General features: G+C 51.8%; 8 protein-coding genes and 1 non-coding gene across 9 annotated transcripts; 4 read left to right on the top strand and 5 right to left on the bottom strand.

The window, feature by feature from the left end:
- Nucleotides 1-1,543: 1,543 nt before the first annotated feature.
- On the bottom strand, nucleotides 1,544-5,449 carry BDP81DRAFT_20203 (uncharacterized protein). Its single transcript, XM_060582552.1, has 2 exons — nucleotides 4,954-5,449; nucleotides 1,544-4,897 (listed from the first exon to the last, which is right to left on the bottom strand). Exons 1-2 carry the CDS (start codon nucleotides 5,324-5,326, stop codon nucleotides 1,569-1,571), a joined length of 3,702 nt encoding a protein of 1,233 aa, XP_060452395.1. The 5' UTR covers nucleotides 5,327-5,449; the 3' UTR covers nucleotides 1,544-1,568.
- Nucleotides 5,450-5,908: 459 nt separating this feature from the next.
- BDP81DRAFT_414670 (Alpha/Beta hydrolase protein) lies at nucleotides 5,909-6,943 on the bottom strand. Its single transcript, XM_060589384.1, has 2 exons — nucleotides 6,925-6,943; nucleotides 5,909-6,848 (listed from the first exon to the last, which is right to left on the bottom strand). The coding sequence occupies exons 1-2, from the start codon at nucleotides 6,936-6,938 to the stop codon at nucleotides 5,981-5,983; spliced, it is 882 nt and encodes a 293-aa protein (XP_060452394.1). The 5' UTR covers nucleotides 6,939-6,943; the 3' UTR covers nucleotides 5,909-5,980.
- A 310-nt stretch (nucleotides 6,944-7,253) lies between these two features.
- Nucleotides 7,254-8,139, bottom strand: BDP81DRAFT_389139 (uncharacterized protein; the record flags this gene model as incomplete). The annotated part of the gene is made up of 3 exons (XM_060587222.1): nucleotides 7,254-7,392; nucleotides 7,661-7,987; nucleotides 8,042-8,139. 3 exons carry the CDS (start codon nucleotides 8,137-8,139, stop codon nucleotides 7,254-7,256), a joined length of 564 nt encoding a protein of 187 aa, XP_060452393.1.
- Nucleotides 8,140-11,235: 3,096 nt separating this feature from the next.
- On the top strand, nucleotides 11,236-12,848 carry BDP81DRAFT_306783 (fungal-specific transcription factor; the record flags this gene model as incomplete). The annotated part of the gene is made up of 3 exons (XM_060583307.1): nucleotides 11,236-11,466; nucleotides 11,525-11,776; nucleotides 11,838-12,848. 3 exons carry the CDS (start codon nucleotides 11,236-11,238, stop codon nucleotides 12,846-12,848), a joined length of 1,494 nt encoding a protein of 497 aa, XP_060452392.1.
- A 961-nt stretch (nucleotides 12,849-13,809) lies between these two features.
- On the top strand, nucleotides 13,810-15,554 carry BDP81DRAFT_306190 (cytochrome P450; the record flags this gene model as incomplete). Its single annotated transcript, XM_060583252.1, has 4 exons — nucleotides 13,810-14,178; nucleotides 14,235-14,992; nucleotides 15,052-15,170; nucleotides 15,235-15,554. 4 exons carry the CDS (start codon nucleotides 13,810-13,812, stop codon nucleotides 15,552-15,554), a joined length of 1,566 nt encoding a protein of 521 aa, XP_060452391.1.
- Nucleotides 15,555-15,815: 261 nt separating this feature from the next.
- BDP81DRAFT_t11 lies at nucleotides 15,816-15,902 on the bottom strand. Its single transcript has one exon. It is a non-coding gene; the product is annotated as a tRNA-Glu (tRNA).
- Nucleotides 15,903-16,182: 280 nt separating this feature from the next.
- Nucleotides 16,183-18,823, bottom strand: BDP81DRAFT_389136 (uncharacterized protein; the record flags this gene model as incomplete). Its single annotated transcript, XM_060587221.1, has 3 exons — nucleotides 16,183-16,369; nucleotides 16,438-16,690; nucleotides 16,744-18,823. The coding sequence occupies 3 exons, from the start codon at nucleotides 18,821-18,823 to the stop codon at nucleotides 16,183-16,185; spliced, it is 2,520 nt and encodes an 839-aa protein (XP_060452390.1).
- A 3,039-nt stretch (nucleotides 18,824-21,862) lies between these two features.
- On the top strand, nucleotides 21,863-23,185 carry BDP81DRAFT_414657 (fasciclin domain-containing protein). The gene is made up of 3 exons (XM_060589383.1): nucleotides 21,863-21,939; nucleotides 22,003-22,777; nucleotides 22,839-23,185. Exons 2-3 carry the CDS (start codon nucleotides 22,014-22,016, stop codon nucleotides 23,047-23,049), a joined length of 975 nt encoding a protein of 324 aa, XP_060452389.1. The 5' UTR covers nucleotides 21,863-21,939; nucleotides 22,003-22,013; the 3' UTR covers nucleotides 23,050-23,185.
- A 260-nt stretch (nucleotides 23,186-23,445) lies between these two features.
- On the top strand, nucleotides 23,446-25,309 carry BDP81DRAFT_414656 (heterokaryon incompatibility protein-domain-containing protein). Its single transcript, XM_060589382.1, has one exon. It carries the CDS (start codon nucleotides 23,465-23,467, stop codon nucleotides 25,256-25,258), a length of 1,794 nt encoding a protein of 597 aa, XP_060452388.1. The 5' UTR covers nucleotides 23,446-23,464; the 3' UTR covers nucleotides 25,259-25,309.
- The last annotated feature ends 1,303 nt before the right edge of the window (nucleotides 25,310-26,612 follow it).

Raw genomic sequence — 26,612 nt, 5'->3', positions numbered from 1 at the left:
TCCCTGTTGAACACTGACCAAAATGAGTAATCCATTCGCATCAGTGATGAAGATGGGACGAAAGAAATGCTGAAATATGAAAATCCGATACCGAAAACGGCAGCAGTATGTGCGGGCCGATGCCGTGCTGCCGTAGGGGTCAATCCGTTCGCATTGATCGCCGGTGACAGGCACGGCACGGTGATGGAAGGCAATCACTGGCAACTACAAGAAACAATAGTCCAATCTGCTCATGGAGGCCGGAAAATTCAAAACATATCATATCACGAGTAACTGTTGGCCGGAAGACTGGGCGGTTGAGATATGCTCTCACAATGCCATAAAACCCTGATCACAGATCGTCTGAACAAGAAGTGTTCCAGGAGCTCGATTACTTATTTCTTTCGTAGGCCTTTCTCTTTGTTAAGATGCGATACCGAAATGTCCTGGGTTCCTGTGCTGGGTGTTGCAATTTGTCAACCTCTACTAAGATGAGAGGGCAGGGCTCCGGCGGGCCCTCCTGACCTCCCAGGGCCAACCTATTCATATCTGCATCGAAAACACTAGCGTTATCCAGGGGATACGTGGTAACGTCCCAGAGTCTTCGCAGGAGGCGTTCCTCGAGATTAGGGAGGCTGCCATGATACATAATATACAACCCACTGGACCCCAGGGCACCAGGGGATACAAGGCAACGAGGAGGCAGACCAGCTAGCTAAAGAAGGCACAACGGTCCCAGTCCCACGGGGTCAACGAGCCACCTAATCAGGCATTAAGCGGCTTTATCGGAAGCGCCTATACGGCCAGCACGCACAATGGTGGAAGCAGGAGGCAAAAGCCCGATATACACAACTAGGACTAAAGGCCACCCTCACCTGTCCCCCTGAATTAGCCCTACCGCGGGCTACCCTTCATCACCTCCTAGCAGCCCGCTCAGGGCATGGAGACTTTGAAAAGTATCATGAACGATTCAGCCATACAGAAGCACTGCTTACCTGCTCCTGTGGGGAGGTAAAGGAAGTAGACCACCTAGTTTACTGCCCAAGGACTTTAGCGAGGAGGCAACGGTGGCCTACCCTCTACCCTTCTGGTCCGCAAGAGCCCATAGGACCTATGGGATCGCTCGAGCGGTACTTTAAGGGGCTAATCACCGACTTTCAAGGCTTCCAGGCCTTCCTACGCGTAACAGACTTCTTCCAGAAGATCTGCCCGCGGTATTAGGGACAAGGCTATGGCCTAGGTCTCTATTAAAGAAGCATCCCTATTAAGGGATAAAATGTATATAACGGAACTAGGGAACCAGCGGGAACTAGGGACGGATAGAACGCAGAGTAGCCCAAGGGTAAGACTTGGAGGACGTCATGAGGAGATATGTACGTTAGAGTAGATAGTCCGAGCCTGCGGCTCTCCACGCCACATACCCCCCGGGAGGTCTGCCGCAAGGGCGGCTGCGCCCTTGCCGCCATGGCGTTAAGTAACACACACACACACTCTACTAAGATGAAGTTTCCTCCGTCATACCAGTTACTCACGCACTAAGCTCTTCCAAGGTTCAGTCTCGTCTTTTCCCCCTCGACATACTAAGGCCTTCATATTGCACCCTTTATGCTCATTTCCTTACCCATGTACATGAATTCTTCGTCACCTAATACCCCAATAGTGAAGTATCTAGCTTGATCTAGGGCCCTCTGAAACCAACCCATTTGGAAGCTCAAATCATCTATGCGACTATAGAGGTCGCCCTTTGATAGCAGATGAATACTCTGTGGTAGGTGGCTTGGGGCATTCGAGCCATGAAGCAGTGCGACCATGGACGTCATGCTATGGAAACCATCAGGTGCCAAACCTTTCACCTCCATATCAAATAACCACGGTCTTCCGCTAAGGTATCTCGTAGCAGCGGAGAGTACCGCCAGGATGTTGACCAGAGCCACTAAGCCCAGTACTGCCATCAATATGTATGTGATTGTGGGGTTCTGGACCAAGCGACGTTTGCTTCTGTCCACAACAATTGCTTGAAGCGATGGGAGACCGTCAGACGGTGGAGGGCGATTTCTGGAACTCTCAGTGACGCTAAAGCGATTCTCTAAGTTTGCGAGTTGAGCACCAATGAACCCCAAGTTATGTTTGAGGCCATCGAGAACGTTGCTTTCCTGACTAGGATCACCCAATGCGCTGAGTGGTAGTTGACCGTATGGCTCCATCAAGACCGTGAATTGCCTTTGCATTGATCCAGCGAGCGGTTCGTTGAGGCTAACGGCTGGGAACGCATCACCCGCTTGGAAGTTGATGAATTGATAGTCGAAGTGAGGGACGTCAAATGGAGGATCCCAGAGCTTCGTCGCTGATAAATCGGGTTCCGGCGGTCTTTCAGGGTCGAGTATGTATATACTGTCTGACTCCATGGATAATGACACCTTGGTGCTCACCTCAACCCAGGTGTAGTTACATCTCCAGATAGAAAGGTGATCGAGATCGTTTTTTTCTTTGTTAAACTCTCCCCAAACGTAAGTCTGAAACCGAAATGGGGAGTATATGTAGTCAGGAGCGCTCATGTTCAGCCCAAGTTTACAAAGGCCGTTGATAGAATACGTATTTCCCGGTGATTCGAGGATGTCCGAGAAGTATGAACGGCCGAGCCGGTTCGTAGCGGCACTCATAGAGATAATGCCCGGAAGCTGCGCTCGATTTCCGTTGGGGCATTCAAACGACTCAACCATATGGACGTCGAAGAACTTGTCCTCCTCGGTGTAGTTCCGGAACGTGATGTTGTAGGTGCTGGCAGGCAACTTGGCGCAAATCGGAGCCAGCTTGGCAGCCGGAACACTGAGCTGGATAGAAATGTTTGGGGAAACCTCTGTTCCTTGCAGTCCGTCAAGGATCGGAAACACGAGATCATCGTAGGTGTTCCGCGGGTAGGTTAGAGCGCCATCGCCCTTGCGCAGAACTAGGCTGCTCAACGAATCTCGCGTGGCTGTGAAGGACCCAGCATTCTTTAACGTCATCTGGCGGGATCCGAACCATGTTATCTGTCGTAGCTGAATATTCGTGGAGCTAGGAACCGGGTCAACGGTAAACATAACCGAAGCTAGAGTTGTAAGAAACCCGCAGAGGAAGTTGAGCAATTGTGACAGCGTGACTGCCCAGACACGCTTTCGGATAGACCAGTATAATGCCCTCAGTCCCATCATATCGAGGAACGACATATCAAGCAGTCGCGCGCTGGACGGTCTCAGAGACAGGCATGAAAGTGTCGCTAAACCTCGATATGCGGAGTCGCAGCAGCCGACGTACAAAGCCACACAAAGCATTACCAGCGCTGGGACTGATGTCCAAAGCAGATGCAGGTAACCATCAGCATCTATATAGGCAAGCCCTTCTTGTGTTTCGGAAATGCTCAAGGTGTAGTACAGTCCACCGATTATCCCAAGAACCAGGATAGAGATCGGCACTCGTGTCCATGTCCTCAGTACTAAAGGGGTAAACTCGCAAGAGCTCCATTCGTTATCAAAGTTACGCAACTGAGAGTCCATGCTATTGTTCGACAGACCCATGTTATCTCGGAAAAAAAGCATGTTGCCGAGAATTGTAGCGGGATCCCTATACCATACTGACATCCTGTTCCTGTAGCGAAGTAGGACGACCAAGGTCAGGGTAGCAAGTAGGAAGAACAGCGCTGTCATCAACAGTGAAACCCACTGGTTGATGACCAGTCTTTCGATGGTGACGATTGTTTTCCCAGTCGTTTGGGAAACACCTTCTTCTCGTAGACGGTAGTGGCCAATCAAAGGGGCCAAGATGCTGCTTGTGTTCATGACCGCGTCATAAAGAACATCATTGGTGAACAGTGATGGGTCAGTGTCATTGTTCGTTCCCTTTCCGTTGAACTGGAAACCTGTAATGATCGGTCCAAAAATCATACCGGTCCCCGAGCCGCCCCAAAGACCAGCTGTTTCGGGGATGGACCTCCCCAGCATGGACCACAGATCCGCGTTGACTGTTGTTCTGGATCCGCCCGGTATTGCCGTCATATTCGGGCTCACACCGTCGTCGACTATCTCCACTGGGGTTACCCAGGCCGTTGAGGAGCACAAAGTCGCCGCGAAATTGAGAACAGCGGGATTTGATGTGTTCTCTGCTGACGGCCCGATACGAGTTGCGTAGTACAAAGATTGGTTGTTTTGTTGCGGCAGATTTGAGCAGGGCTTTGGCTTATCAAGTAGGTTGTTGACGTTCCAACTGCTCTGTAATGTCGTCTCATTAGGACTGGAATTGATCCACATCATTCGATCGGTGGTGACTGGAACTGGCTGATCACAACCATCGAACAAAAGACTGGCGTTGAAAGCATAGTAGCTTCTGGCAGGACCTGTTTCCTTGAGGTCGGTATGCGAGTAGTTCCTAAGCTTCAGGCATTGCATCTCTGCAAAGTACCCATCGACAGTAACTGTGATCGGTTCTGTTTCTGTCCCTCGTCCAGAGCCCTGACGAAACGAGAATGTCTGATAAGCTCCCTTCTTGGTGACGCCAAATGGTAGCTTCATTTCAAAATTCTGCAGTGCCTTTGCAATGTAGTATGCACTCGTCTCTCTGTTTGACATCGCTGGAGTGCTGACGTTGAATGAGTTGAGCACACGAACCTCGACGGGCTGCTCAGCCTGGAAGCTGACCAGGCTGTATAAGCTAGGGGCAAGAATAATCTGGATCTTCATGAGAAGAGACACCACAGCGATGATGAAGACAAGAAAGTGTCTTCTCCGCAAGGATTGATAAAGAATCGAGGGCGACAACATGGCCGTATAGTCGAGGGAGCATCCATCCTTGCCGATCGATGGGTTGTCGCGGTAAGCGATCCAAGGCATGTATCGGATGGCCTGCAATTCAACTCTAGACCAAAAGATGGACAACAGAGTGAGGACTTGAAGATTGAACATTAACATTTCGGAACACAAAGTCTTCACTGGTTTCACTTACTTGCAGTTGGGCCAAACCGCCACAAATAAACGAAGCTCTGCCGTGTGGTGACCAAACCATTATTCTGCTGGGAGAACTGAAACATCGCAAGGAGGGAAACGCCGAAGAGAAGAAACAAAGCGGTGAAAGCTAACAATGTCCCTGATCGAAGCCATGCTGGACACCAAGCTGCTGCGTGATTGGACGTATCCTCTGCGCTTCTGTCCTCGCTGCCGATGGATGTCTTCCCTAGGAAGCTATCAAGCTCAACGTCCCGTTGGAGAAGTGGATGTGTTCCGACAACGAAAGCATTCTTGTTGTTCTCCGTAAAATCCTCATCAAAAAGACCGCGGGTGTTCGTCGAAGACTGCGAATACTCCGACCTCGGCGCCATCTTGAAAGCAGCGGAAGATCAGGTCCTGCCATGAAATGAATGGAAGCGGAAGGCTTTTCTCTGAGGGTGTTGTTTCTCCTTTAATGACGATCCTGGAAAGACATTGCACCGTCAAGAGTGCCGAAGACTGGTTTCGTCAAGTGACATCAACAATTCTGCGATCGCCTGTTATAGACGGGCGAAGTCGAGACTTATCTAGATAAATAGTGCAGCTCATGCTTCTCCGAGCCAGGAATCTAACCAAGGCTGGTAATTCAATATGACCATGGGCCTATAAAGCCTCACTACCGAAAGAACCTGGTTAGATGTGTGTCAACCTAGGGGCAAGCCCCGGGAGCCTTGCATTAGTTTCCGACACTCTGGCTTCAGCTCCTATTCTTTCTGGTGCCAGTTCCAAACTGGCACGACTGGTAGGCGCGTAACGGGCGCTTAAAGATGACTGCATGATCCTTCGATGGCTGGTGGTTAGGGTGTTATTGGGTGCCTGATGCAACTTCGTTTAGCGGCGGGGGTCACTAATTACAGTACACACCCATTGAGTTTATCAAATATTCGTCTCACCGCGGTTTGATCTCCCGCAAACTTCACGATACAATAAGGAGGTAACAGTCTAAATAGACTCTAGAGGTTGGTATTGTACTGTCTCTCACTCAATTATGCCAGATATCCTCTCTGCCGTAACCACGCCTCAGCCAGAGAGGGCCATTTCGAAACCGGCAATCCTTCCGTGTCCAAAGCAAAGCCGTGGGGCGCGTCAGCAAAAACGTGGAGCTCGATAGATCCATCCGCTGCTTGCAACCCCTGCGCAAGCCGGTATGCGTTCACTACAGGCACCACGGGATCGCTAGCAGAATACACGATGAAAGTCGGCGGGGCCGGGCGCGATATCTGCTGATCGGGGATGACAACGTCGTAAAGCTCCTGTTTCGCCGGCGGGTCGAGAGGCGCCTTGTTGGGAACGATGGTATGCCCCTTAGCATTGGTAGAGATAGGTCCGTATCCGATGATGGCAAACTCCGGTTTCGGCACCGGTGCCCCGGAAGAAGACGCCCACGATACCGGGTACTCGGCCAACAGCGCGGACGCAAGGTGTCCGCCAGAGGACAGGCCGCACAATGCTAAACCCGCCGGCGCCGCCTTCTTCTCTTCGATCAGACGCAACGCCTGTCTGGCATCGTCGACTGGAGCTTGAGGCCCTGTTTCGGCTGTCGGGAATCGGTGCACAAGTACGAAGGCCTCGAAACCAAGGGAAGCGAGCCAGCGTGCGACGGCGACACCTTCACGTCCCACCATGAGCTCAATGTAACCGCCGCCACCCAGAATGAGCACCGCGCGCCCGTTGGGCTTCGTTGTCGGTTTGTAGCCAAACACCCATGGTCTTGAGACTGCTTTGACGACTCCTTGATCGATAGTTCCTTGTGGAAGGTCGAGTTCGAATGCCCCGTCAATGGGTTCAGTGTCCCACAGCGGCCATGCGGAGTCCGCCGCAAACGATGTCGAAAGACTCATTTTCTGAGGATAGGTACTTGGCTTCGAAACGATCTCGTTGATGACAGAGTGCAAAGAAGCAAAGTAAAAACGTCTAACCCGCGTTTTAGGTGGGTTGGGACATTTGGCCTAAAGAGATCAATGGAGTGATGTGTCCACGATTTGCAATGAGGAGGACCCTCGTATATCTGAACAAGCGCTCGGTTTGCTTTGCCCCGATCAACCGAATTCAACGCAATGTTCAACCATTGAAAAAGACAGCATCGTTATTCCAAATGATACACAGTACCCATTATCAACCCTTAAACATCCCTACAACATTACTCCTACGCACCCAGCTTGCAGAACTCGCAGCAGCCTAGCCGCTTCATAATACATAAAATTGAGAAGGAAAGATCGGAATGTGAATCAAGTTGACTCAACATAAGTTAAAGAAACACTACTTCCGCAGCATCAAGCCAGGTGCGGCGGGCATCAACGCTCCTGGAGCCGGCGTGTTCTTGAGTCTAAACTCATCGGCCATCTCAGCCATCGTCACAAGTTCAACACCTTCATGGCTCTTGAAGTGTTCAATCAGCCTACGAAGTCGTCAGTAATCGATAAGCCGTCAAATTCTCTTCAAAGCCGAATGATATATTGTCGTAGGGTATATATGGCGTTAATTGCTGCCCGCAATTAACGGCGTCGTTTTTGCGACATATATATATCATACCTTTCACGCCCGAGCAATCAGCAGTAAAGCAGAACAAAAAAATACAAATATCATACCTTTCGTGCATTAAGATAGCATGCGGTCTCCCAGAGACATCTGGATGACATGAGGTGGGGAAGATGAATTCGTCGTACTCGCGATAAAAGTAGTCGAAGTGATCACGCCAGATATCTTCAACGTCGCGCGCATTGACGAAACCGTGGCTGTTAGGTGCCGACTTGATGAATATCATCGGGGGCAGGTCGTCGATGTACCAATTGGATGGGATTTCGACTAGTCCCGTGTCCTTGCCCCGAACGAGGGGTTTCATCCAGGTCTCAGCCTTTTGAGAGTAATCGATCTTGGTCCAGGATTCACCTGTGTTGAGGAAGTAGGCCTGGCAGTCGTGATGTGCCATGCTGTGGTCGTAGTCGATGCCGTAATCGAGGAGAAGCCGAGCGCCTTCCGCACTGGTCTCCCACCTAGATGCTAGTCAGGGACCGCATGTTCGATCAAAGCATGGGGTACAGTCATACCAAGGTGCGACACTTCCTCTTGGTGGTTTGCCGCCGCAGAAGTCGGTCAGCATCCTGTAAGTCTTGTCTAGTACATCTCGTTGTTGCTCAATCGTCATGTCGGTCGGGTTCTAGTGTGAGTAGCCATGCAGGCCAATCTCATGTCCCGCATCTCTGACAGCGGCCATATCATCTGGAAACGTTTCGAGGCTGTGACCAGGAATAAATCACGCCGTCTTGATGTTGTACTTTTCGAACAGCTTGAGCATCCTCTGAGTACCGACGGTGCCTGCAAATATTCCTGTCATAATACAACATGTACATCCTCGACTGAATGGACTCTCCAAATCACAACAAAATAGTCGCAGGTGAAACTCATATTGCAGCAGTGGACTTTTCGATGTTTTGTGTAGTCCTTTGGAAATTTGTGCGAGATGCAGACGGTCTTTTTTCGCTGTTGAAGATGGTCGACCTAGGCGTCCACTATTATGTAACTTCGGTATTGAGATACGTGGCACCTCACTGTACCTTATCTTCGGGCCCTCTTTCACAGTTGAGGTTGCTCAGATGATACACTACTACAACCCCATTCTTGCACAAATCTATCGACGCCTCATCAGTAAACCATTCAATCTTGGCTTGCTTATTTCGCGTCAATATGGTGATCATTTGGAGTTACTCTCCAAATTCTTCGCATGAGTTCGTCGCGTGTTCTAAGAAGGCGTTTGAACTTCGCCTTTCACAGTCGGCTACTACTTACTGTTCTGCTAAGTTACCGAAGAAGCCGACGGAACAAGGTAAGACTCCATACAGTACATGGAATCTGATAGATACTGTAAAAAGGTAATTGACAAAGAGTCTTTTGTTTCATGACATGATTAATTTAGATTGCTTCAGTAAATAAAACTTGATAAGAAAGAAGATTTAGCTGCCTGGGCCAACTCTGTCTGCATTTGGGGGCCCTTTGCGATCTGGGAACGGACATAACCGTTACTGCGGGCAGTATCGATTTTAACTATGTCCTACGACAGGATTATAAGCAACAGAATTGTAAGCGCAAGGCCCGATCCTCGTAAGACACATTCGAATGCCAGGTATTGATCCATATCATTGCGTCATGATGGAAAGCAGCCGTTGTCAATGTTTTACACGAGGGCGGCCCTTACAAGAAAACAACTTTAGTGGAGTACACCAGCCAGCGCTGCAGCGGAAGTCTCTCCGAATTCCGTCCTAGCTCTGCGCGTTAGGAACCACCGGAAATTCCGCCGAGAACCCCGCCATCCCACCTTGACAGAGGCATTTTGGACACCGATGGCATTCGATCGTTAAGAAGAACCTTCGATCCGCGCCTGCCCATAGTATCAGATCTCCTCGATTTGGATGAGAGTAATATTTGAAACCCCCTTTGGGAATTTCATGTGGCATTGACAGGACGTTGCAGAAAGTGTACACATATCCATGACAAGCTGTTCACGCCTTTACTTGAATGGGCAGTTCTTCGTGATTGGATCGACCAACCTGAGCGCGAGACTTGTCTCTTTATGGATGTATTATTATTCCAGTATTAAGCTACACGTGTATCTAATGCGCTCAACGAAATCTTAAGAATATCTAGGTACGATGAGAGCTATATTGCGGCTTTCAAGTCGCAAGAGTTTTAGTGAGGTGAAACCTGCGGACGCCGCCATTCCGCAACTGTTTAGCACAGGACTATCCATCCCTTCCAAGCTTAGTCCGATTAGCAACCGAGTCATATGGGTTCCTGCACTTATCTCCGTCCCACACAACCACCCAGTAAAGAAACTACAATTTCTGAGTCAGTGTCTCCCTGTGGGATAAGACCTGGAGAATGAGGGATCAATCATAGCCTACCACTTAGTCAAATGGTGAACGCATGCCGGGAAGGATTTCGGGTGTGACGCCGGCTTTGACGGATAGTGATCAATCCCCACTGAATGTCACCTTACCCCAGGGATCTAGCGGCTTAAGTTTGCGGGGTGGCGGGGGTTAATGTCCAGCCAAGATCCTTCAAAACCCCCCGGAAACCCTACCTCTCAAATTCCGCCCCTTTTCCCTCGACCTCTTTTATCGTTCGATTATCATTCGACTGCTTCGCCCAAAGAAGCAGGCCCCAGAAAAAAGGACGAAGAAAAGAAGAGAGCGGAAGGAGATCACGTGCTATTACTTTTACTTTCGATTGGAACATGGAGTCTCCAGAATCTCCCAGCTCGGTCGGCGGCGGCGACGGCCCGCAAGCCGGATTCCCCGGTTCTCAGAAGAGCGGAATTCCGAGTGTTCCAAAGACCCGGACCACTCGAGGGAAATACATTTCCAAGGCCTGGTAAGAAGACCCATATTCGGGATTCCGGTGTAAGCAGACGTTGGTAATGATTACGTTTCGAAAACCTTGCAGCTTTGAGTGCCGAAAAAGAAAGAGCAAGTGCAATGGCAAGAGCCCTTGTTTCCGTTGCGCTCGTCAAGCATTGACTTGTGGGTTAATCGATTCCACACAATGCCGAAGCAGAGCGAGGAAGACTAATAGCCTCAGGTGCATACCCGGCCTCGAAGAAACCACGCAAAGACCGAGGAAATAGCGCGTAAGTCCAAAGCTCGAGATGGACACGGTCCTTTATGTTATTGACTAACTTATTAGTGATACCGATTCACAGGCTATTCAGTCTCTAAGGGATCAAGTCGCTTCCCTACAAGGAGGTCTGGACCAGTTACGTCGGCATCAGTCTCAGCAGCCATCGGAAAACCATTCAAGTCCTCTACACTCTGAGGTTGCACCAATAGTGATCCAAGATCTCCAGGTCCCATTGCGCAATCCGGATGACCCAGTAGTGGACTCAGAACTTCAACCTGACCCCATTGTCGTGGACATTGAATCATCCACTAGCCAAGACGAGCCTCAACCATCAGCCAGTTACACCTTCAACATCAGTCTCGCAAGAACACATCTACGGGCACGCGGTATCGGCACCGCCGATCACGAATCCGGCGGGATGCCTGGATCTGCCAATCCAACTCGCCCACCTTCACCATCCATTCAAACAGCCCTTGGGTTAGACGTCGGGTCAATAGATCCTTTGTGGCTAATTAACGAAGAGGAAGCTGTAAGGCTGTGTAATGTGTATGAAGAAGAGATTGGGATCCAGTACCCGTTTCTCGACATTGAGTGGCTTATCGAACGAGTTCGAAGCCTTTACCATGCTATGAACAGCGGTTCTCGTCTTGGATTCGCCTTTGCTGCAATTCCAGGACCGACAATCATTGATCCTCAGGATCTGAGCTTGGTCAAGATGGTGCTATCCACAGCCCTGACCGTAGAAGCGGGAGGCTCAAGTCAGCTTGGCAGGTCCCTATTCCTCGATGTGAGGAAGTCATCACATGACAAGCTATGGGAATCGGCGAGCATTAAGTCGACTATGCTCTACATTTTTCTCGTAGGTGTCACCTAAAACTAGGTCAGCGTGTTCAAGCCTGCTAACACAGGCCTTCCAGGCGGTTTACAGCTTCATGACTGGCGACGATTTGCAAGCCTGGAGACTTGTCGGCATTGTTGCCCGATGGTGTTTAGAAATGGGTCTCCATCAATCAGCAACCATCAGCAAAACTTTCAAGGATGCTGGAAAACGTAAGATGGCCATGCGGCTATTCTGGTGTGTCTACACGTTGGACAGAAGGTGGGGCTTTGGCGCAGGATTACCCTTCGTGATGCATAACTTCGATGTTGACCAGCAATTGCCGGAACCCGTGAGTTATCATGTTCAGATACGAGTGTGAGAGAGACAAGGATTGACCTCTTCAATTACAGGACCAAAATGTGCCGTATCTCAGAGCCATGGTTGAGTACAGCCGAATTGGCGACAAGGTTTGGGCGACATCGTACAACTCGGCAAGAGCAACGGGCGCCATCCGAGACGACGAAATCTCCTACCTGCTGTACCGCATAGATCAGTGGTATGAAGACCTCCCGGAAGATTTGAGGCTTTCCTCAAATGAGCAGACGGTGAGTCCCAATACGAACTCTACAACGTCTAGAGGTCTTCAACGGCTGCAGGTTCTGCTTCACCTGCGAGCCAACCAGATGAAGATCCTTCTGCTTCAACCATTCCTCCACTCCACATCCAGTCTCAAGTCCAACAAGTCCAAGGTCCAGTCACTCGTCATCCTGGCCAAGGACACCATCCAGATGCTTGACTCTCTCAACAAATCAACAGATATCTACCAGAATCAACAAATGTGTTTCAACCACTTCCTCGTCTCAGCTCTGGGAGTCATCTTCCTAGTTGTAACCCTGTCTCCAATGGAACACGGTGCTTCAGTCCGTGATGAGTTTCATACCGCATTGGACTTGATCAGGGGTCTAAGTGCCCGATCGTATGTCTCGAGCCGGCTGTGGAGGAGAATAAGCGACCTACGGCTCGCTTGGCGAAAGCTCGGATTGAACGCCCCTCAGTCGAGGGAAGCCAGAGGGCCTAGTACGCAGCAAGGCCACGCGCTAGTCACACCACCTACCTCATCAGGAGGTATGGACATGCCACCTGGAAGCGTGCCGACAGCTGTCGATGATGGTCTGCGCGGCCCAGAGCTTGGCACATGGCCAGCAGGCTCGGTTGAGCCTTTCACCGAGGCCCAGATGGCGCAGGAGCTGAACGGCTTTTTCAACTCGATAGATGGCGGGGGAGATTTTGGGATTCCTTTACCTGTTCTGGGTACTGACGGTGACGGCCTTGATCCAGAGCGAGGTCCTGAGGATTCGTTCCTCGTGGATGATATGAACGCCTCCATGGATGTGTCTCATTTATTTGTAGATATGCTATGAAATGACCTGATGTATTACAAGCCATGCAACCTTTCGCCATGCTTATGAATCAGAATTCAGTGAACGCTAGTGTATTCGTCGACTCCTTTGAAGTTTGCCACGCTTGACCTCCATACTATTAATGATTTGTATGATGTTGGCAATAACTGATTGACAACAAGGCTACTGCAACAACTGAAGCAAATGGCATTGTTGGTATCACAGGCGTGATACATTTCCTCATGAGGGTGTATCTTCGGCAAAAATCACGTCGATGTCCGTGATAATTGCTGTTCTTGTTCTTCCTATTTACATTGTGGGCAGGGGCCGATCGAAGTAGGTGGGGACGGCCTGGGTGGTTGCCCCACCTTAACCGGCCGTGATGACTAAGCCGGTTGTCCCACTTCGCCCAGGGCAGGCGTCAGTCAGCCCACGATACCTGCCCATTGCTCCTTATCAGCCTTGCCGTTCCGACAGGCATGCATTTCTAATAATTGATGAACTTTTATGACATGCGAGTCGGCCTGAGAGTCTGAAGCCGGCGATGAACATTCAGGATCCAGGCTCACTCACGACCAGTTCTCACCGAGTTCCTCGCCTTACAGCTTGCTCATTCTGTGGAAGGCATGAAAACGAAATAACTACAGAAAACGATTCCGACCAATGCCTACCTCTTTCCATCCCGAACTACCTTACTCCGTCCAATCCCACGTCATAGTGTGACCTGTGCGGCCTCCGTGCAACGCCGGGACGCGGGGGCGGAATTTGGAACTGCCATTCCGAAGCCAAACAGTGTTCTCGGGACCCCGCGATTTGGCCCAGGCCAAGAACAAGACAAATCGCGGGGAACTGTGAAATCTACTGTGAGATTTCCGCCCAATGAGTTATCTTACATTATAAATGATTTTGCTCATCTAGTCTGTCGTTGTCATCAATACCAACGAAGTCAACGATCCCACTCACCAATAGCAGTCTGCCCATCATGCTCGTCGCAGAACTCGTACAAGGCCTCGTCAACGAGGCAACTCACCGACCAACCGAGTTTCTCGCCAAATTCCTCGGCGTGGCGGTGTTAGTGTACTTCATCGCCAACGAAGTCGTCAGATCGAAAGCTCGTCTATCCGCTTGGCATGGCCCAAAGGGACTCCCCGTCATAGGAAACCTGCACCAGCTCGGCGGTAATGCCTCGCAGGTGTACAAGGATTGGGCAAAGGAGTTTGGTGCCGTTTATCAGGTCCAGCTGGGCAACCTCCCGGTCTTGGTTGTGAACACTGCCGCTGCGGCCAAGGTCATGTTCGGAAACAACTCGCAAGCGACTGCTTCACGGCCCGAGCTCTACACTTTCCACAAGGTTTGCATCACTGTAAAAGCGCATTGAAGATGGGATCTCTAACATTCATACTCTAGATTGTTGCCAACACTGCTGGCACCACCATTGGCACATCTCCCTACAATGAGTCTCTCAAGAGGAGAAGAAAGGGCGCAGCATCCGCCCTCAACCGCCCGTCTATTGAGGCTTACATCCCCCACCTGGATCTCGAGACAAGAGACTTCCTCAAAGATGCTCTCAACTACGGCAAAGCAGGCAAAGTCACCGTCGACCCCTTACCCCTGGTCCAGAGACTCAGCTTGTCGCTGGCAGTCACACTGAACTGGGGCATGCGATTCCCCAGCCACGACGATGGTCTCTTCAAGGAAATTACGACTGTCGAGGGCGAGATCACCCGCACGAGGAGCGTCACGGACAACATGCAGGACTACATCCCCCTCCTCCGCTACAATCCCTTCTCGGCAGGAAAGCGCCACGCCGTAGAGATGAGAATCCGCCGCGACAAGTACCTGTCGAAGCTCAACGGCGACCTCGAGGAGAAGATTCGCACCGGAACGCACGAGCCTTGTATTCAGGCCAACGTTATGCTCGATGAGGAGGCTAAGCTGAATAAGGTCGAGTTGACATCGATCAGTCTCACGATGCTTTCTGCCGGCTTCGAGACGTTTACTGCAGTATCGACGTGGGGCATTGGGTTCTTGGCGACGCACCCCGAGATTCAGCAGAAGGCGTTCGAGGCGATTAGGGAGACTTACGACGAGGGAAACCCGTTGTGTGATGCGCATGATGACCAGACTATTCCTTACCTCCGCGCGTTGGTACGCGAATGCTTGAGGTACGACTTAGATGTGGCATTCTTGACAATCTGCGACGTTGACTGACTTTCTTACTCAGATTCTTCACTGTCCTTCGCCTCTCACTGCCTCGTGCCACGAACAAGGAGTTCATGTACGAGGGTAAGCTGGTACCAAAGGGCACCGTAGTCTTCCTGAACTCTTGGGCTTGCAACATGGGTCAGTCTATACTCTCTACTCGAAACCGAATGATTCCTGAAATGTTTTGCTGACTTTTCCCCAGATGGCGACCTCTGGCACGACCCCGAGGTCTTCCGCCCCGAGCGCTGGCTGGAGAACCCCGAAGCACCCATGTTCACCTACGGCATGGGCTACCGCATGTGTGCCGGAACCATGCTGGCCAACCGCGAACTGTACATCACTTTCCTCCGCATGTTGGCCAGCTTTGAGCTGTCATCGACGGACAAGATTGACACTGATCCCATCACCGGCGCTGCTGATTTGACCAACCTGATTATCACGCCAGGCTCCTACAAGGTCACATTCACCCCTCGCAACGAGTCGGCTCTGAGGAGCGCTCTGGAAACTGTGGTCGAGCACTGATTTTGAGTTGAGATTTGGCATTAGCTAGCTGGGTATCGAGGCTACTTTGGCATAACGATATGGATGAATGGCAGAAGGGAACGCAGTTCCACTTTTGAACGAGGATTGAAGTTGGTCAGCCTTATGAGACTGGAGAATCCTCGGCTTTGTACGGAGAAATGCATGAATTGACACAAAGGGAGGAAGCAAGGTCAAGTAAGATCTTCTAGGTAGTATTCTATCTATGTAAAATAGGTCAAAAAGCAAAAGATGAAGTTCAATTTCCGAAACCGAGAATCGAACTCGGGGCTATGCCTAACCTCTCACGGAGATGAGAGGGCATCATGTTGGCCACTACACCATATCGGATTATTTGATGCTAGATCGTCTCGAGATGGGACTCTTAGCTCGCAGGCTGGGAAGCGGAGCCGTGAGGGCACGATGGGGTTCACATGAAAATTTCACTGTGGGTCAATCTCACGAAGTCATGGCAGGGCGAGGCCTGTCTCCAGGACGGAGTGGTGGGGGCAGTCAAGATGTGGATAATCTCGAACTAGAGGAAACATGAAACCTCCAGCTCAGAAGAGACAATGAATGTCGTGTATTTGCTCCAAATCATGCAGCGCTTCTAAATCAAAAGCATGCTCTCTCACTTGGTCAAGCTCTTCTCCGGGTTCTTCTCATACCGATTGCACCACTTCCGCCACTCCTTCGCCGCCTTGTGCATCACGACCCTCAAATCCTCCTTGACATCGTTCACCTCCCACGCTTCATCTTCCCAGTTCTTCTGACCGCGTGTAAGGGCGGGAGACCAGCCGATCGCCTCTAGGCATTCCCTGGATTCATGAGTTAGCATTACTTTGACCGATAGACTGAGATGGGTGAGTTAGGGACAAGAACTTACACTTCTGTGGGTGCAGAGGTGTATCGGGGAAATAATCTCGAATCGACGCGGTGACACTCGGCCTCCAGGTATCGCGTCAAGACGTCGATGCGATTAGCCGGCTTGAAACTGAGATGGAGCTTGTCCTCCTTGGCCAACTCGGCCTCTGACTTTTCGGGGTCGATGAACTCGGGTTTCTTGGAGGAGGAAGTAATACGCTTGGTGACAGAGCGCGCCGTCTTGGAGCCCTTGATCGTGAAGTATGCCCATACAGCTATGAGAGAGTCAGTAAGCGGAAAGGCTGGATTCTGAGCGAAGAAGACTTACCGTTGACCTCAAAGAGCCCAGAGACGGCAATCATAACCAAGTCAATGGCCAGCGAAACAGGAAGCAGACCAGTCGCGATGACGGCGTCGCGCTGTGCCTTGGACTTTGTTCGCATCATCGAGTTGACGAATTCCTCCCTCATGGCCTCGGGGGTCATATTCATCGAGGGTGAGTACACAATGACAATCTCCTCAACGCCGACCGTCTTCTTGGTCTCATGAGACGTGTGAGCCGGGTCATCCTCCATGAGCTCGTCTTGCTCGTCCTTGTTGACTTGCTCCGACTTAAAGTAATCCTCTTCCTCCCTGTCGCCCTTCTCCTCGGTCAATTTCTCATCCCTCGCTCTCTCATCGATATCCTTGTCCTCGGAGGGCTTCTTCTCGTCATCGTGGAGGGGCTTTTCCGCGTCGTCCCCCTTGATGTCGGAACTCTCACGCTTCTTCTCCTCAAGGCTCTTCTTGCCGTCCTTCTCATCTCCCGAAGCGCTCTTGTCCTTCTTATCCTTCTTCATTCTCCCCTTTAGCGAAAGCTTGCGTGATATCGCTGAGGGTGGCTTCGCCGGAGGCGTAACACGAGCTAGGTAATCCAAGTTACTCGTGGTGGTATACTGCATAGCCTTATCCACCCCGCGCGTACACTTGGCTTTGAATCCCGCCCAGCTGGTCGTCTTTGCGTCGCTCATCTTGGCCTGTCTGACCTCAGTCTGCCACTTCCGCTGCACCTTGTGAGTGACGCCCTCCTTTACGCCCTCAGGCGGCGCCTGGAGAGGCGGAGGCGGGGGTGTGTAGATGAGGAAGCGGGTGGGGATGGCGTCGGACGGCGCCTTGGAGCCCAGCCAGGGCTTAGGGAAGGGAACGAGGTAGGTGATGAGCTTGTGGGGGTCTCGGCTGTAGTGAATCGGGTTTGAAGGGTCGTCGTTGCCAAAGTCGGAGCCTTGGCGCTTTGGAGGCGGCATGATGCCTTCTATGGAGGGCGTTCTTGAGAATGGAGGAGGTTCCTGACTCTGAGAGAGGAGTTCTGCCACGGCTTTGGGGTGAGGGCGGGCTGGTAAGGGGGGCGGGGGCCCGTTTTCTTCTTCTTCTTGGAGACGCTCAGCGAGGGCGCGGTCCTGGTCTTCGGGTGATGAGAAGGGATTGGAGGAGAGGGGTCCGTTGCTGTTCCATGCTGGTTGGGTGTGTCGTTGTGGAAGGGGTGTTGATTGACCTTCTTCCTCTTCCTGAAGTGCTAAGGCCATTGCATAGTCGCGGTCTTCTTGTTCCTGGACCGCATGATCTCTACCGTAACCACCATGTTCTTGAGCGTAAAAGTCGGGAACTTCTGATACTGGCCTGGGATTCGGTGCGGGCGGCTGTTCTTCATAGTCCGGGTACGCCTCTGCGGCTTTGCCCTTATCGATCGATGAACGGCGCTCATTGGTGTTTGAGTGCTCGGTGTTGTGATAAAGCACCGCGGGCTCCGGGTGCGTCTCAACGACTTTCCCTTTATCAAATGAAGAAGGGTGCTCGTTTTGAGGAGAGTATGACGCATCGTAGTACCGTTCGGCGTCTGCATTGTCAACTGATTCTGCATGAGAGAATCCCGTGTCGTTGTGTGAAATAGCAGGCTCGGTCATAGGCGATACATTATAATCCTCATCCACCTTCGTCTGAGTCGGCGAGTCAAAAGTTGACGCCGTGTGGTGAGCCGAAACCTTGGACTGGGTGGGCGGTGTTGCCGGTCTATGAGTGCTCGGCGGATCGTAAATGTTATCTTCCTCCTCAACTTCCGGAAGCGCGCCGGCCGCCGCCGCCTGCCTCTCGGCATCCCTATCCCGCCAAGAGAGATTTGAGCGCACACTGTTTGAACGAAGGGTAGAGGGCGTAGCCGGAATCACATTCACAGCCGGAACCCCGCTCCTTGGTTCGACGGGTGAGTCGTCTTGGGCGTCATCGTGCCATCGAGGCTGATATTGCTGCTGCTGCTGCTGCTGCTGCCGCCCAGACTGAGGCTGGCCTTGGCCTGATGGCGATGAGCCAAAGAAGAGCTCTTGCTCCGCAATGGAGCTCGTCGTGTGACGCTCCCATTCCTGCGTGGTGTCCATCTTGGTGAAGACGATGTTCTCTTGGCGATGCAGATGCAACGTGTTTCAAAGAAGATCTTCCAAGTTTTCGAGAATTCTTAGAGGTTCACAAGCATGAAGTGAAAAAGAAAGAAGGTTCTTTGGATCACTTTTGACAAGATAGGCGCGCATCACTGATCTGTCTCTGAACCTTAATATTGCGCCTCCCCATGAAGAAGGCGAACACACTTTCCAGTCTTTCAACGGCCTGGAAGGGAACGCGCAACACGAGCTGCGGCGTGGGCGAGGAAGGGGGCGGATGACGTGTTTTCAGATATTGAGGGTGTGGCGCAGTGCCATGGATTGTGGCACTGGCCCAGCAATTGGACTTTTGTTCCTAGCATTGAAGGCGATGGATCATGGCTGATTAAACGAGCTTACCTTGAATGACAAGGATCCAAGCAGCGGATACTGTGGCTAGAGAAAAGGCGTTTCATAGCAGAGAGGGGGCGATGCGTTGTTCATTGTTTGTTGGGCAAGGCATAGTGATGTGATCCTGGGCTCACTTGGATCTCGGGGCGGCCTATTCACAAGAGTTGAGAAACCGTCACGTGATGGTTTCTAGATCCGACGCGACGGGCATCCCGTTTGAAGGTCTTGCCGTTCATGGAAACTCTGAAGGAATCCTGCTCGGTCGATCTTGGTGATAACGTGCCCCGATGGCCCGGAATCTTCACTGCCGAATCTGCAGCTTTGTCGAAAATGAGTATATATAGTGACTTGGTCACCAGAAAGCAGCCAAGGTCTTGGTTGGTTTCGAGTGGGTTGCGATACGACGGCTGGGCTAGGTGGAAACGCGAGCGAAGCCAGAAACCCCGTGGGGATGCGACGTGAATTGGCAAACTAGTCCAATCGCTCAACAGATTTCGAGTTGCGATGGAGGACAGTGAGGCCTCACGATGAATCGAGAAGAGTTGTTGTGGGAGAAAGTTAAGAAAGGTCGGCGGCTATCGCAACACCACCTTTGCTTCCCGAGGAGTGAGTATTCAAGATCTGTAAATAGACCGCCAGAGCAAGGCAATATGTTTGAAAAGCCAAGGAAACCCGCAATTTCCCTCCGGTATTCTCCGGTATTCTCCGTGCCTATCACCGACTAGATGTTGGAACTTTGGATGTCGTTCGGAGTCAACTATGCAGGTAGCCCTTAGTAAGAAGCCCCTTCTGCCGTCCGCGTATAGGAACCACCAAATATAGCAGTTCATTTCATCAAGCTGAGAACTCGCCTTGTCAATCAGTACCTTATTACTTTCCGTACGAACACGCCATTCATCAAGCGACTAGTGGCGGTCATGGTCTCGACATCGGCCGTGGCTGGAGACCAACGTTCAGCGCAGGAAAGGGCCAAAACCAAACAAGCCTCCAACTCGAGGCGACAGCCAGCGTCCTGCGTGCGGAAGGTCGATCCTTGCTGAGAGCCACGGAACGTGTTTAAGCTTTGTCGAAAGAGTTACCGACGCTGCCGTGATAGCCGTGCGCTCGGTCAACCGAAGTCCAGCATACCTCTACCACGGTGAGCAATAGGCGAGATTGCTGCGGTGCATTGTGCTACAGCAAAACGGGCAAGGCGACCGCGGATGCAGGCTTGGTTGTCCGCGGGAGTGTGGAATCCAAGACAAAATACTTGCAGGCGGTGCGGCGCGGTGCGATGCGATGCATGTCTGTCAGGGAGTGAGTTTCTGGGAATTGCACCAAATTTAGCTGAGTCATCCCTGGATCTTTTGCCTTAGGTAAGGCAGCACGGTCCACTGTCTTTTTGCACCAGGGACCGCCCGACCGGGCCCACTCCGGCCATCTCCACCCGGGGCTTCGATCCGCGAATAACTTCAACCCCCAGCATCCTTTTCCATTTTGGAACCTGTCAGTGCTTGTCTCAAGCATCTCAAGCATCTCGACTCGTTCCGGTCTCTCCCGCTAGGTTCCATTGCAAGTGGTTCCAGTCTTTGCAGGTTTAGATCATGAAGTTCCTCTTCTCCAAGTTTACACAAACAGACTCCGTGGTCTCTGCCAATGTCGCCGATGTGACTTGGCACTACCTTTATGATGATCTCTAATAAGTCAGTGCAGCTCAACCTAATCTCTTTCAGTTTCTATGGTAGCCTTCTCGAAGATGCGGCTCTACCGATAGCACGCCTCGCCCTTCCTGAAAATAACTTTCCCTGCCTCCGTCTGAGAAGGGCCCCCACTGCGCATGGATGCGTTTCCGCCTGTTGCTCTGAGGCATGTTTCACCGTCATCCCGCCGCTTCTACTCGTCGATCTCCCGCACAGCACCTTTCCTTACCGCCGCACCGCTATCCTAGAACGAATGAGAGCAACAGAGTCCACCACCACTTCCCGTCAACCTTTACACAGCACGCACCGTAGAAGGGAAAAATGGATGGTCAGGATGTGTTCAAACATCTTCTGATTCGCCCACTACGTTTTGGCCCCCCTTCTCTCCCGGCGCAAGAGCCTCTGTATCTCCTCTTCCACGTTTCCCTGCTATCGTGAAAAGGTATGTAGTAAGGCTGATGGGTCCGCTATGCTTCGGGACGGCCGCGCGCCGGGAGACAAGTGTCAAGCCTGCTTCCCGCGGGTCCTCCCACGACCAAAGGATCCACGCGTCCTGCACAGATAACGGGTCGTTACGAGCGTAGCAAAGAAAGATGAAGTTGCATCAGGACACAAAACATGGCCGGGTCCATAAGAGACCCACCTCCGGTGCTTATTTTGGTAGTCGCATTGCAGTGCTGTAGATGGCAGGCCGAAAGTATTATCCTATGTGGTTATGAACCGTCTGACCTTGGGAAAAAGTGTCAAGACATGCCTCCCCCGCCTCTCGGACCCGGAAGGTTGGGTTGAGACTTGTCAGTATAAGTATTACTAGACGGCTCGTTCCCGTGGATTGTCGTCCTGGTTCGAACCTAAAATCCAAGTCTTCAACTTTCCTTTCTTTTCTTCAACACCACCACCGGGCTGGCTTCCCGTTTCTCTTCGCCCGCTCCCGCACAATGCAGCCGACGAGCTTCCTCACGCTCGCCTTTGCTGCACTGGCGGCAGCGGCTCCACCTCTCACCGATGTGCTCAAGACCAATAATGATACCTTGAGTACTCTGACCTGTATGATCTTCCATAGGATAGGCTCTGTATGGATAATAGAGCGGAACCACTAACACCAAGCAGCACTCCTGACGATGGTACCAGCCCTCAACCAGACCCTTGTCAAAGCCAAGGACGTCACCATCCTCGCTCCATCCAACGATGCCTTCGCGAAGATGATGCAGGCGGACCCCACGTTTGCCCAAAAGGCGACCAACGCAACCTTCCTCGCCGACCTCCTAAGCTACCACGTCGTCAGCGGCAAGACCACGGCCACCATGTTCTACGAACAGCCCAAATTCGCCCAGACTCTCCTCGAGATGCCCACTGCCAACGTCACGGGCAACCAGAAAGTCGAACTCATCAGGAAGGGTGACCAGGGCAGGGTATTCAGCGGATACAAGCAGATGAGCGTCATCACAAAGGCCGACGTCGCTTTCCAGAACGGCGTACTGCACATCATCGACACCGTCTTGACGTTACCCGGATCTCCTGCCGACACGGCTATGAATACGGGTCTCACGAGCATGGCGGGCGCGCTGACCAAGGCTGGGCTGGTCGATGGTGTCAACTCTTTGCAGGCTGCGACTATCTTTGCGCCGACGAACGCTGCGTTCCAGGCTGTTGGGGCTACGGTTGCGTCGATGGAGCCTGCGGACCTTTCTAGGATTCTACAGTACCATGTTCTCATGAACCAGATTCGTTTCACAACGGGCGTGGCGACCAAGATGGGATACAAGAGTTTGATGGGCGAGAAGGTTTCGCTGCGGAAGGAGGATACTACAGTCTTTGCCAACTCTGCCAAGGTTACCATCAAGGACATCATTACCAGCGACGGTGTTATGCACGTCATTGATAGGTAAGCGTCTTATCGTTCTGTTTCCAGCTCACAACATTTCAGGTTTACTAACATATGACAGTGTCCTCAACCCAGCGTCGCCCAAGTTGAGCCCGGGAACCTCAATAGCTGCCTTTCCCGGAGCAGTCCAGGCTGCCAATGCCCCCTTTATTGACGGAGTCAAGCCAACTGCCAATTTCACCCCGGCCGGGGCCAGTTCGAGGAGCTTTGGTGTCTCACTCAAGTTTGCTATGATGGGGTTCTTCGGCTGCCTGGCTGTTGCGTACCTGTAAGTAGAGGCGACGTAGTGTCTCACAACAATTTTCATTCTTTGGAGCTCTGGTGAGCAGACAATATACTCGAGAAGAAGAATCATCTTGTTTCTCACATAATTACATTTAATTGGAGTGGCATACTGCGATGATTGACGCTTTAATCGTCCTTGGCAAGAGTTCAGGGTGTCATTGTGAGTGAGATGTCATGCACGAAAGAGGGTCGGATTCTGATAAGCGCTTTCCTGCTCCCCTCGGGCTGTGTTGGACGTGACTGCCCAATTGCAATTGTCGCAGCGTGAGATGGAAGGCACAGTTGGTAGTAAGGTACCTTACATCACCTCCACGTATGTCAGGTTGATGCCGTTCGTTGTGATTTCAACTCCACCACATCTTCCACCCCATCAATATCATTAACCCTCATGCACGCCTTCAAATGTGGCTCATCAATACGTGGTCGCGCCAGCTCGAAGAGTTTAACGGAAGTCAAATACCTCCCTACGCGATCCTCTCTCACACATGGGGAGATGATGAAGTGTCCTTCCAGGACATGAGGAATCCAACATACTCGACTTGGAGCGATACCACTAGCAAGGCCGGCTTCGTCAAAATCCTAAGCACCTGCGAACTAGCTAACCAGGGAAGGATCCCGTACGCCTGGATTGACACATGCTGTATCGATAAGTCGAGCAGTGCGGAGCTCACCGAGGCCATCAACTCAATGTTCAAATGGTACCAGCGCGCGGCTATCTGTTATGCCTGGTTATCTGACCTTGAGATCTACGCCGACTTCGACAGCGATATCGATGGCAGCAGAAACTTTGACAAATGTCGCTGGTTTACGCGGGGTTGGACCCTCCAAGAACTCATCGCGCCCAAGGAAGTCGAGTTCTACGACCGAGACTGGAATTCCGTCGGCCGCAAAAGTGGCCTCATCGACCAACTCCACGCTGTCACAGCTATCGCCGTTGACGTCCTCCGCGGCGACGAGGGCGCATTGGCGCACACCTGCGTCGCCGAAAAAATGTCCTGGGCCGCGGGGCGGGAGACCACCCGTGTCGAGGATGCCACCTATTGTCTCATGGGCATCTTCGGCATCAATATGCCTCTCTTCTACGGTGAAGAGGATAAGGCATTTCAAAGGCTTCACAAGGAGATACTGCGCGAGAGTGACGATGTGACGATCTTTGCGTGGGAGAGGGCCCTCCACAGACCACCACCACACCAGTCCTTCCGTGACGGCGAGCGGATCCTTGGCGGTGTGCTTGCTGAATCCGCAGACGACTTTGCCGTTCACCGTCATCGAACAAAGATCTACCCGCCGCCTATCAAGAGGCCGACGCTTCAGGTCATGAAAAATTGTATCAAAGTCTACACCGAGCTCATCTGGGAGGAAGTACCTGAGACCGGCGGCCGCCGCTACCACGTGCTTTGCGGCTATCGTGGCCAGGAAAGCCAGGAAAAAGTTGCTATCCGTCTCGTCAAAGTTGCAGGCGGCTCATTTGTGCGGGAGAACCTCGACCAATGTGTCTCGAGTCACAACTTCCACACAGACAGGCTCCACCGCCGGGAGTTTAGCATGCTCGTCAATGTCTCGAGCTATCCGATTCGGCTATTCACCCAAGGCTCATGGGACCTAGTCAGAATAAGGTTCCGTTGCCCTAAAAATATGAAGGTAGCAGAAGCCTGGCCATGGTCGAAATGGCATGATGAGGGACATGAATTCGTAGCATACCCCACGCGTCTTTGCGGGTCGATACTCTTCCATGTTTACCACGCTGTTCAACCTACAGACCACCCACTGAGCCCTGAGGCAGGTCGCAGGACGGACATCGTCTTCACCTTTGATCCTCACACGGTTCACCCAGTTACTCAGGGAATCAAGGGAGCCCTCCTTGAGAGATACGGCGGATTCCAGTCCAAGGTGGACCACATCAAATCTGTCTTGAACACCGAAGAGCCAGATTGTTTCGGCTTTGACGAACTTCTCACGCAAATAGGCTTGCCCACGTCCAATAAGATTGTACTCAACTTGGGAAGGCCAAATCGGTCTGCAGTATTGAAATTTACGTCGAGGAGGCTTACTGACCCTCAGGATAACGCGACAGGCTGGGAAGTCGTATTTAAGATAGACGAGTATGAGACGGCTAGTGTACGCCCAGTAAAGTATCAGAAGTGGCGAGCGGATGTTTGGAATTCTGAAGGGAGGACGAAAGGTCGGACTATATAGTACCAGCGGCGAATCAGTCATGTTCGACACGAAATATCTACAAAGCTGCTTCCATTCTGTGTGTGGTATCCCAGTGTCCTTTGGAATCTCCCCTCCCGCTATGTAGGGAGGTGCTTTCAAAGGGATGTGTTTAAATCACCTTTTCCGTAGGTACTTGATGAAATTGGAAATCCAATTCTCCCAAAGATGCTGCGGGGCAGAGCTACAGGGCTCTTATGGTGAGTTAAGCATTAAAGCCGACTTCCTGACGTGCCGGATAACACGATAATGGGTTTAAGTTTAAGTATCATGGTAGAAGACGGTGAATTGTCTGAAAGCTCTCCGGGCTCGTCTAACTCCAGCTCTTCGTTTCTCATTGACGTCGGGCTAGTCTTGCTACCTTAGGTCGAGGGCTATCCATGGGCAGATGCTGTTTCTCGGCAGGGAGGCTGTCTTGAGCGAACTCGCAAATACGCCTTTCCACTATGTTCTAGGTGGGCAGACCGCAAGTATTCATGACCGAATACACCAAGGACCAGTAGAGAGTATAGAGCAGCGATTGATATGCCATACCTTGGATGAGTTCGTCTTCGACATGGACGCCAAGCAACAGCAGCCCGCAAGCCGGCCATCCTGCTTAGCGCAGAGGTTCCTCGCTCATCAAAGAGGATCCGCCGCAGGAGCAAGCTGTACGTTGCCTCTTGGATCCTGCCACCTCAAAGTACAGCTTTCTACTTGATATCAAGATACCGCCGCCCTCGCCCTAGACATACCTCAGCCCCCCTGTTGGCATCTCCAAAGACGAGCGTGACGAAGAGTTCCATTGATACTCATTCCGGCAACAGTGCTTCGACGAGGGGAGCGCGGAGGAGAACCTCCAGCGTGGGATCCTGGTGCGACACTCATAGGCCCCTTGACACGATATACGCGTTGAAAGAGCGGCTGTTATTGCCGCAAGCCTGGCAGGAAGCATGTTCTAGTTCCTCCTTGAAGCCGACTTGTCAAGCCTCAAAGTACGAAATCGCGGTTCGAACGGCCCTTGAAGAGATGAAGAGTGCGCTACCCATCGTATCCAACTAGCAATAGAGTACTCCGTACAAGTCGTAGCGAGAATAAATACGCCTGCCGGCCACGTCTTGGCACCGGTGGAGTTAGTTTCGCAGGCACTTTCACACAGCCAAAATAACCTCAATGGCAGAGTAAGAATAGACAGGCTCCTCATCATGACAATAACGGCGGCTCCTAAGTAACCCCGATCCAATGGTCGTAGCATACATGTTTGTCATGCGGGCGGCCCCAGCCGAACCATGCAGCGCCTTACTAGGTAGGAAGTAAAGCGCTAGCTAAGTACTTCCCTCGTCTTTTCCAGGCTTGC

The sequence above is a fragment of the Colletotrichum phormii genome (assembly GCF_030913505.1).
Source record: "Colletotrichum phormii strain CBS 102054 chromosome Unknown BDP81scaffold_1, whole genome shotgun sequence".
Classification (NCBI taxonomy): Eukaryota; Fungi; Ascomycota; class Sordariomycetes; order Glomerellales; family Glomerellaceae; genus Colletotrichum; species Colletotrichum phormii.
This window is presented reverse-complemented; position numbering and strand designations above follow the sequence as displayed.

Coding starts and splice junctions, on each gene's coding strand:
- BDP81DRAFT_414657 (XM_060589383.1), top strand. CDS start 22,014: ATGGTACCAGCCCTCAACCAGACCCTTGTCAAAGCCAAGGACGTCACC. Junction 22,778..22,838: donor GTTATGCACGTCATTGATAG/GTAAGCGTCTTA, acceptor AACATATGACAG/TGTCCTCAACCCAGCGTCGC.
- BDP81DRAFT_414656 (XM_060589382.1), top strand. CDS start 23,465: ATGTGGCTCATCAATACGTGGTCGCGCCAGCTCGAAGAGTTTAACGGA.
- BDP81DRAFT_20203 (XM_060582552.1), bottom strand. CDS start 5,326: ATGGCGCCGAGGTCGGAGTATTCGCAGTCTTCGACGAACACCCGCGGT. Junction 4,898..4,953: donor GCGGTTTGGCCCAACTGCAA/GTAAGTGAAACC, acceptor TCAATCTTCAAG/TCCTCACTCTGTTGTCCATC.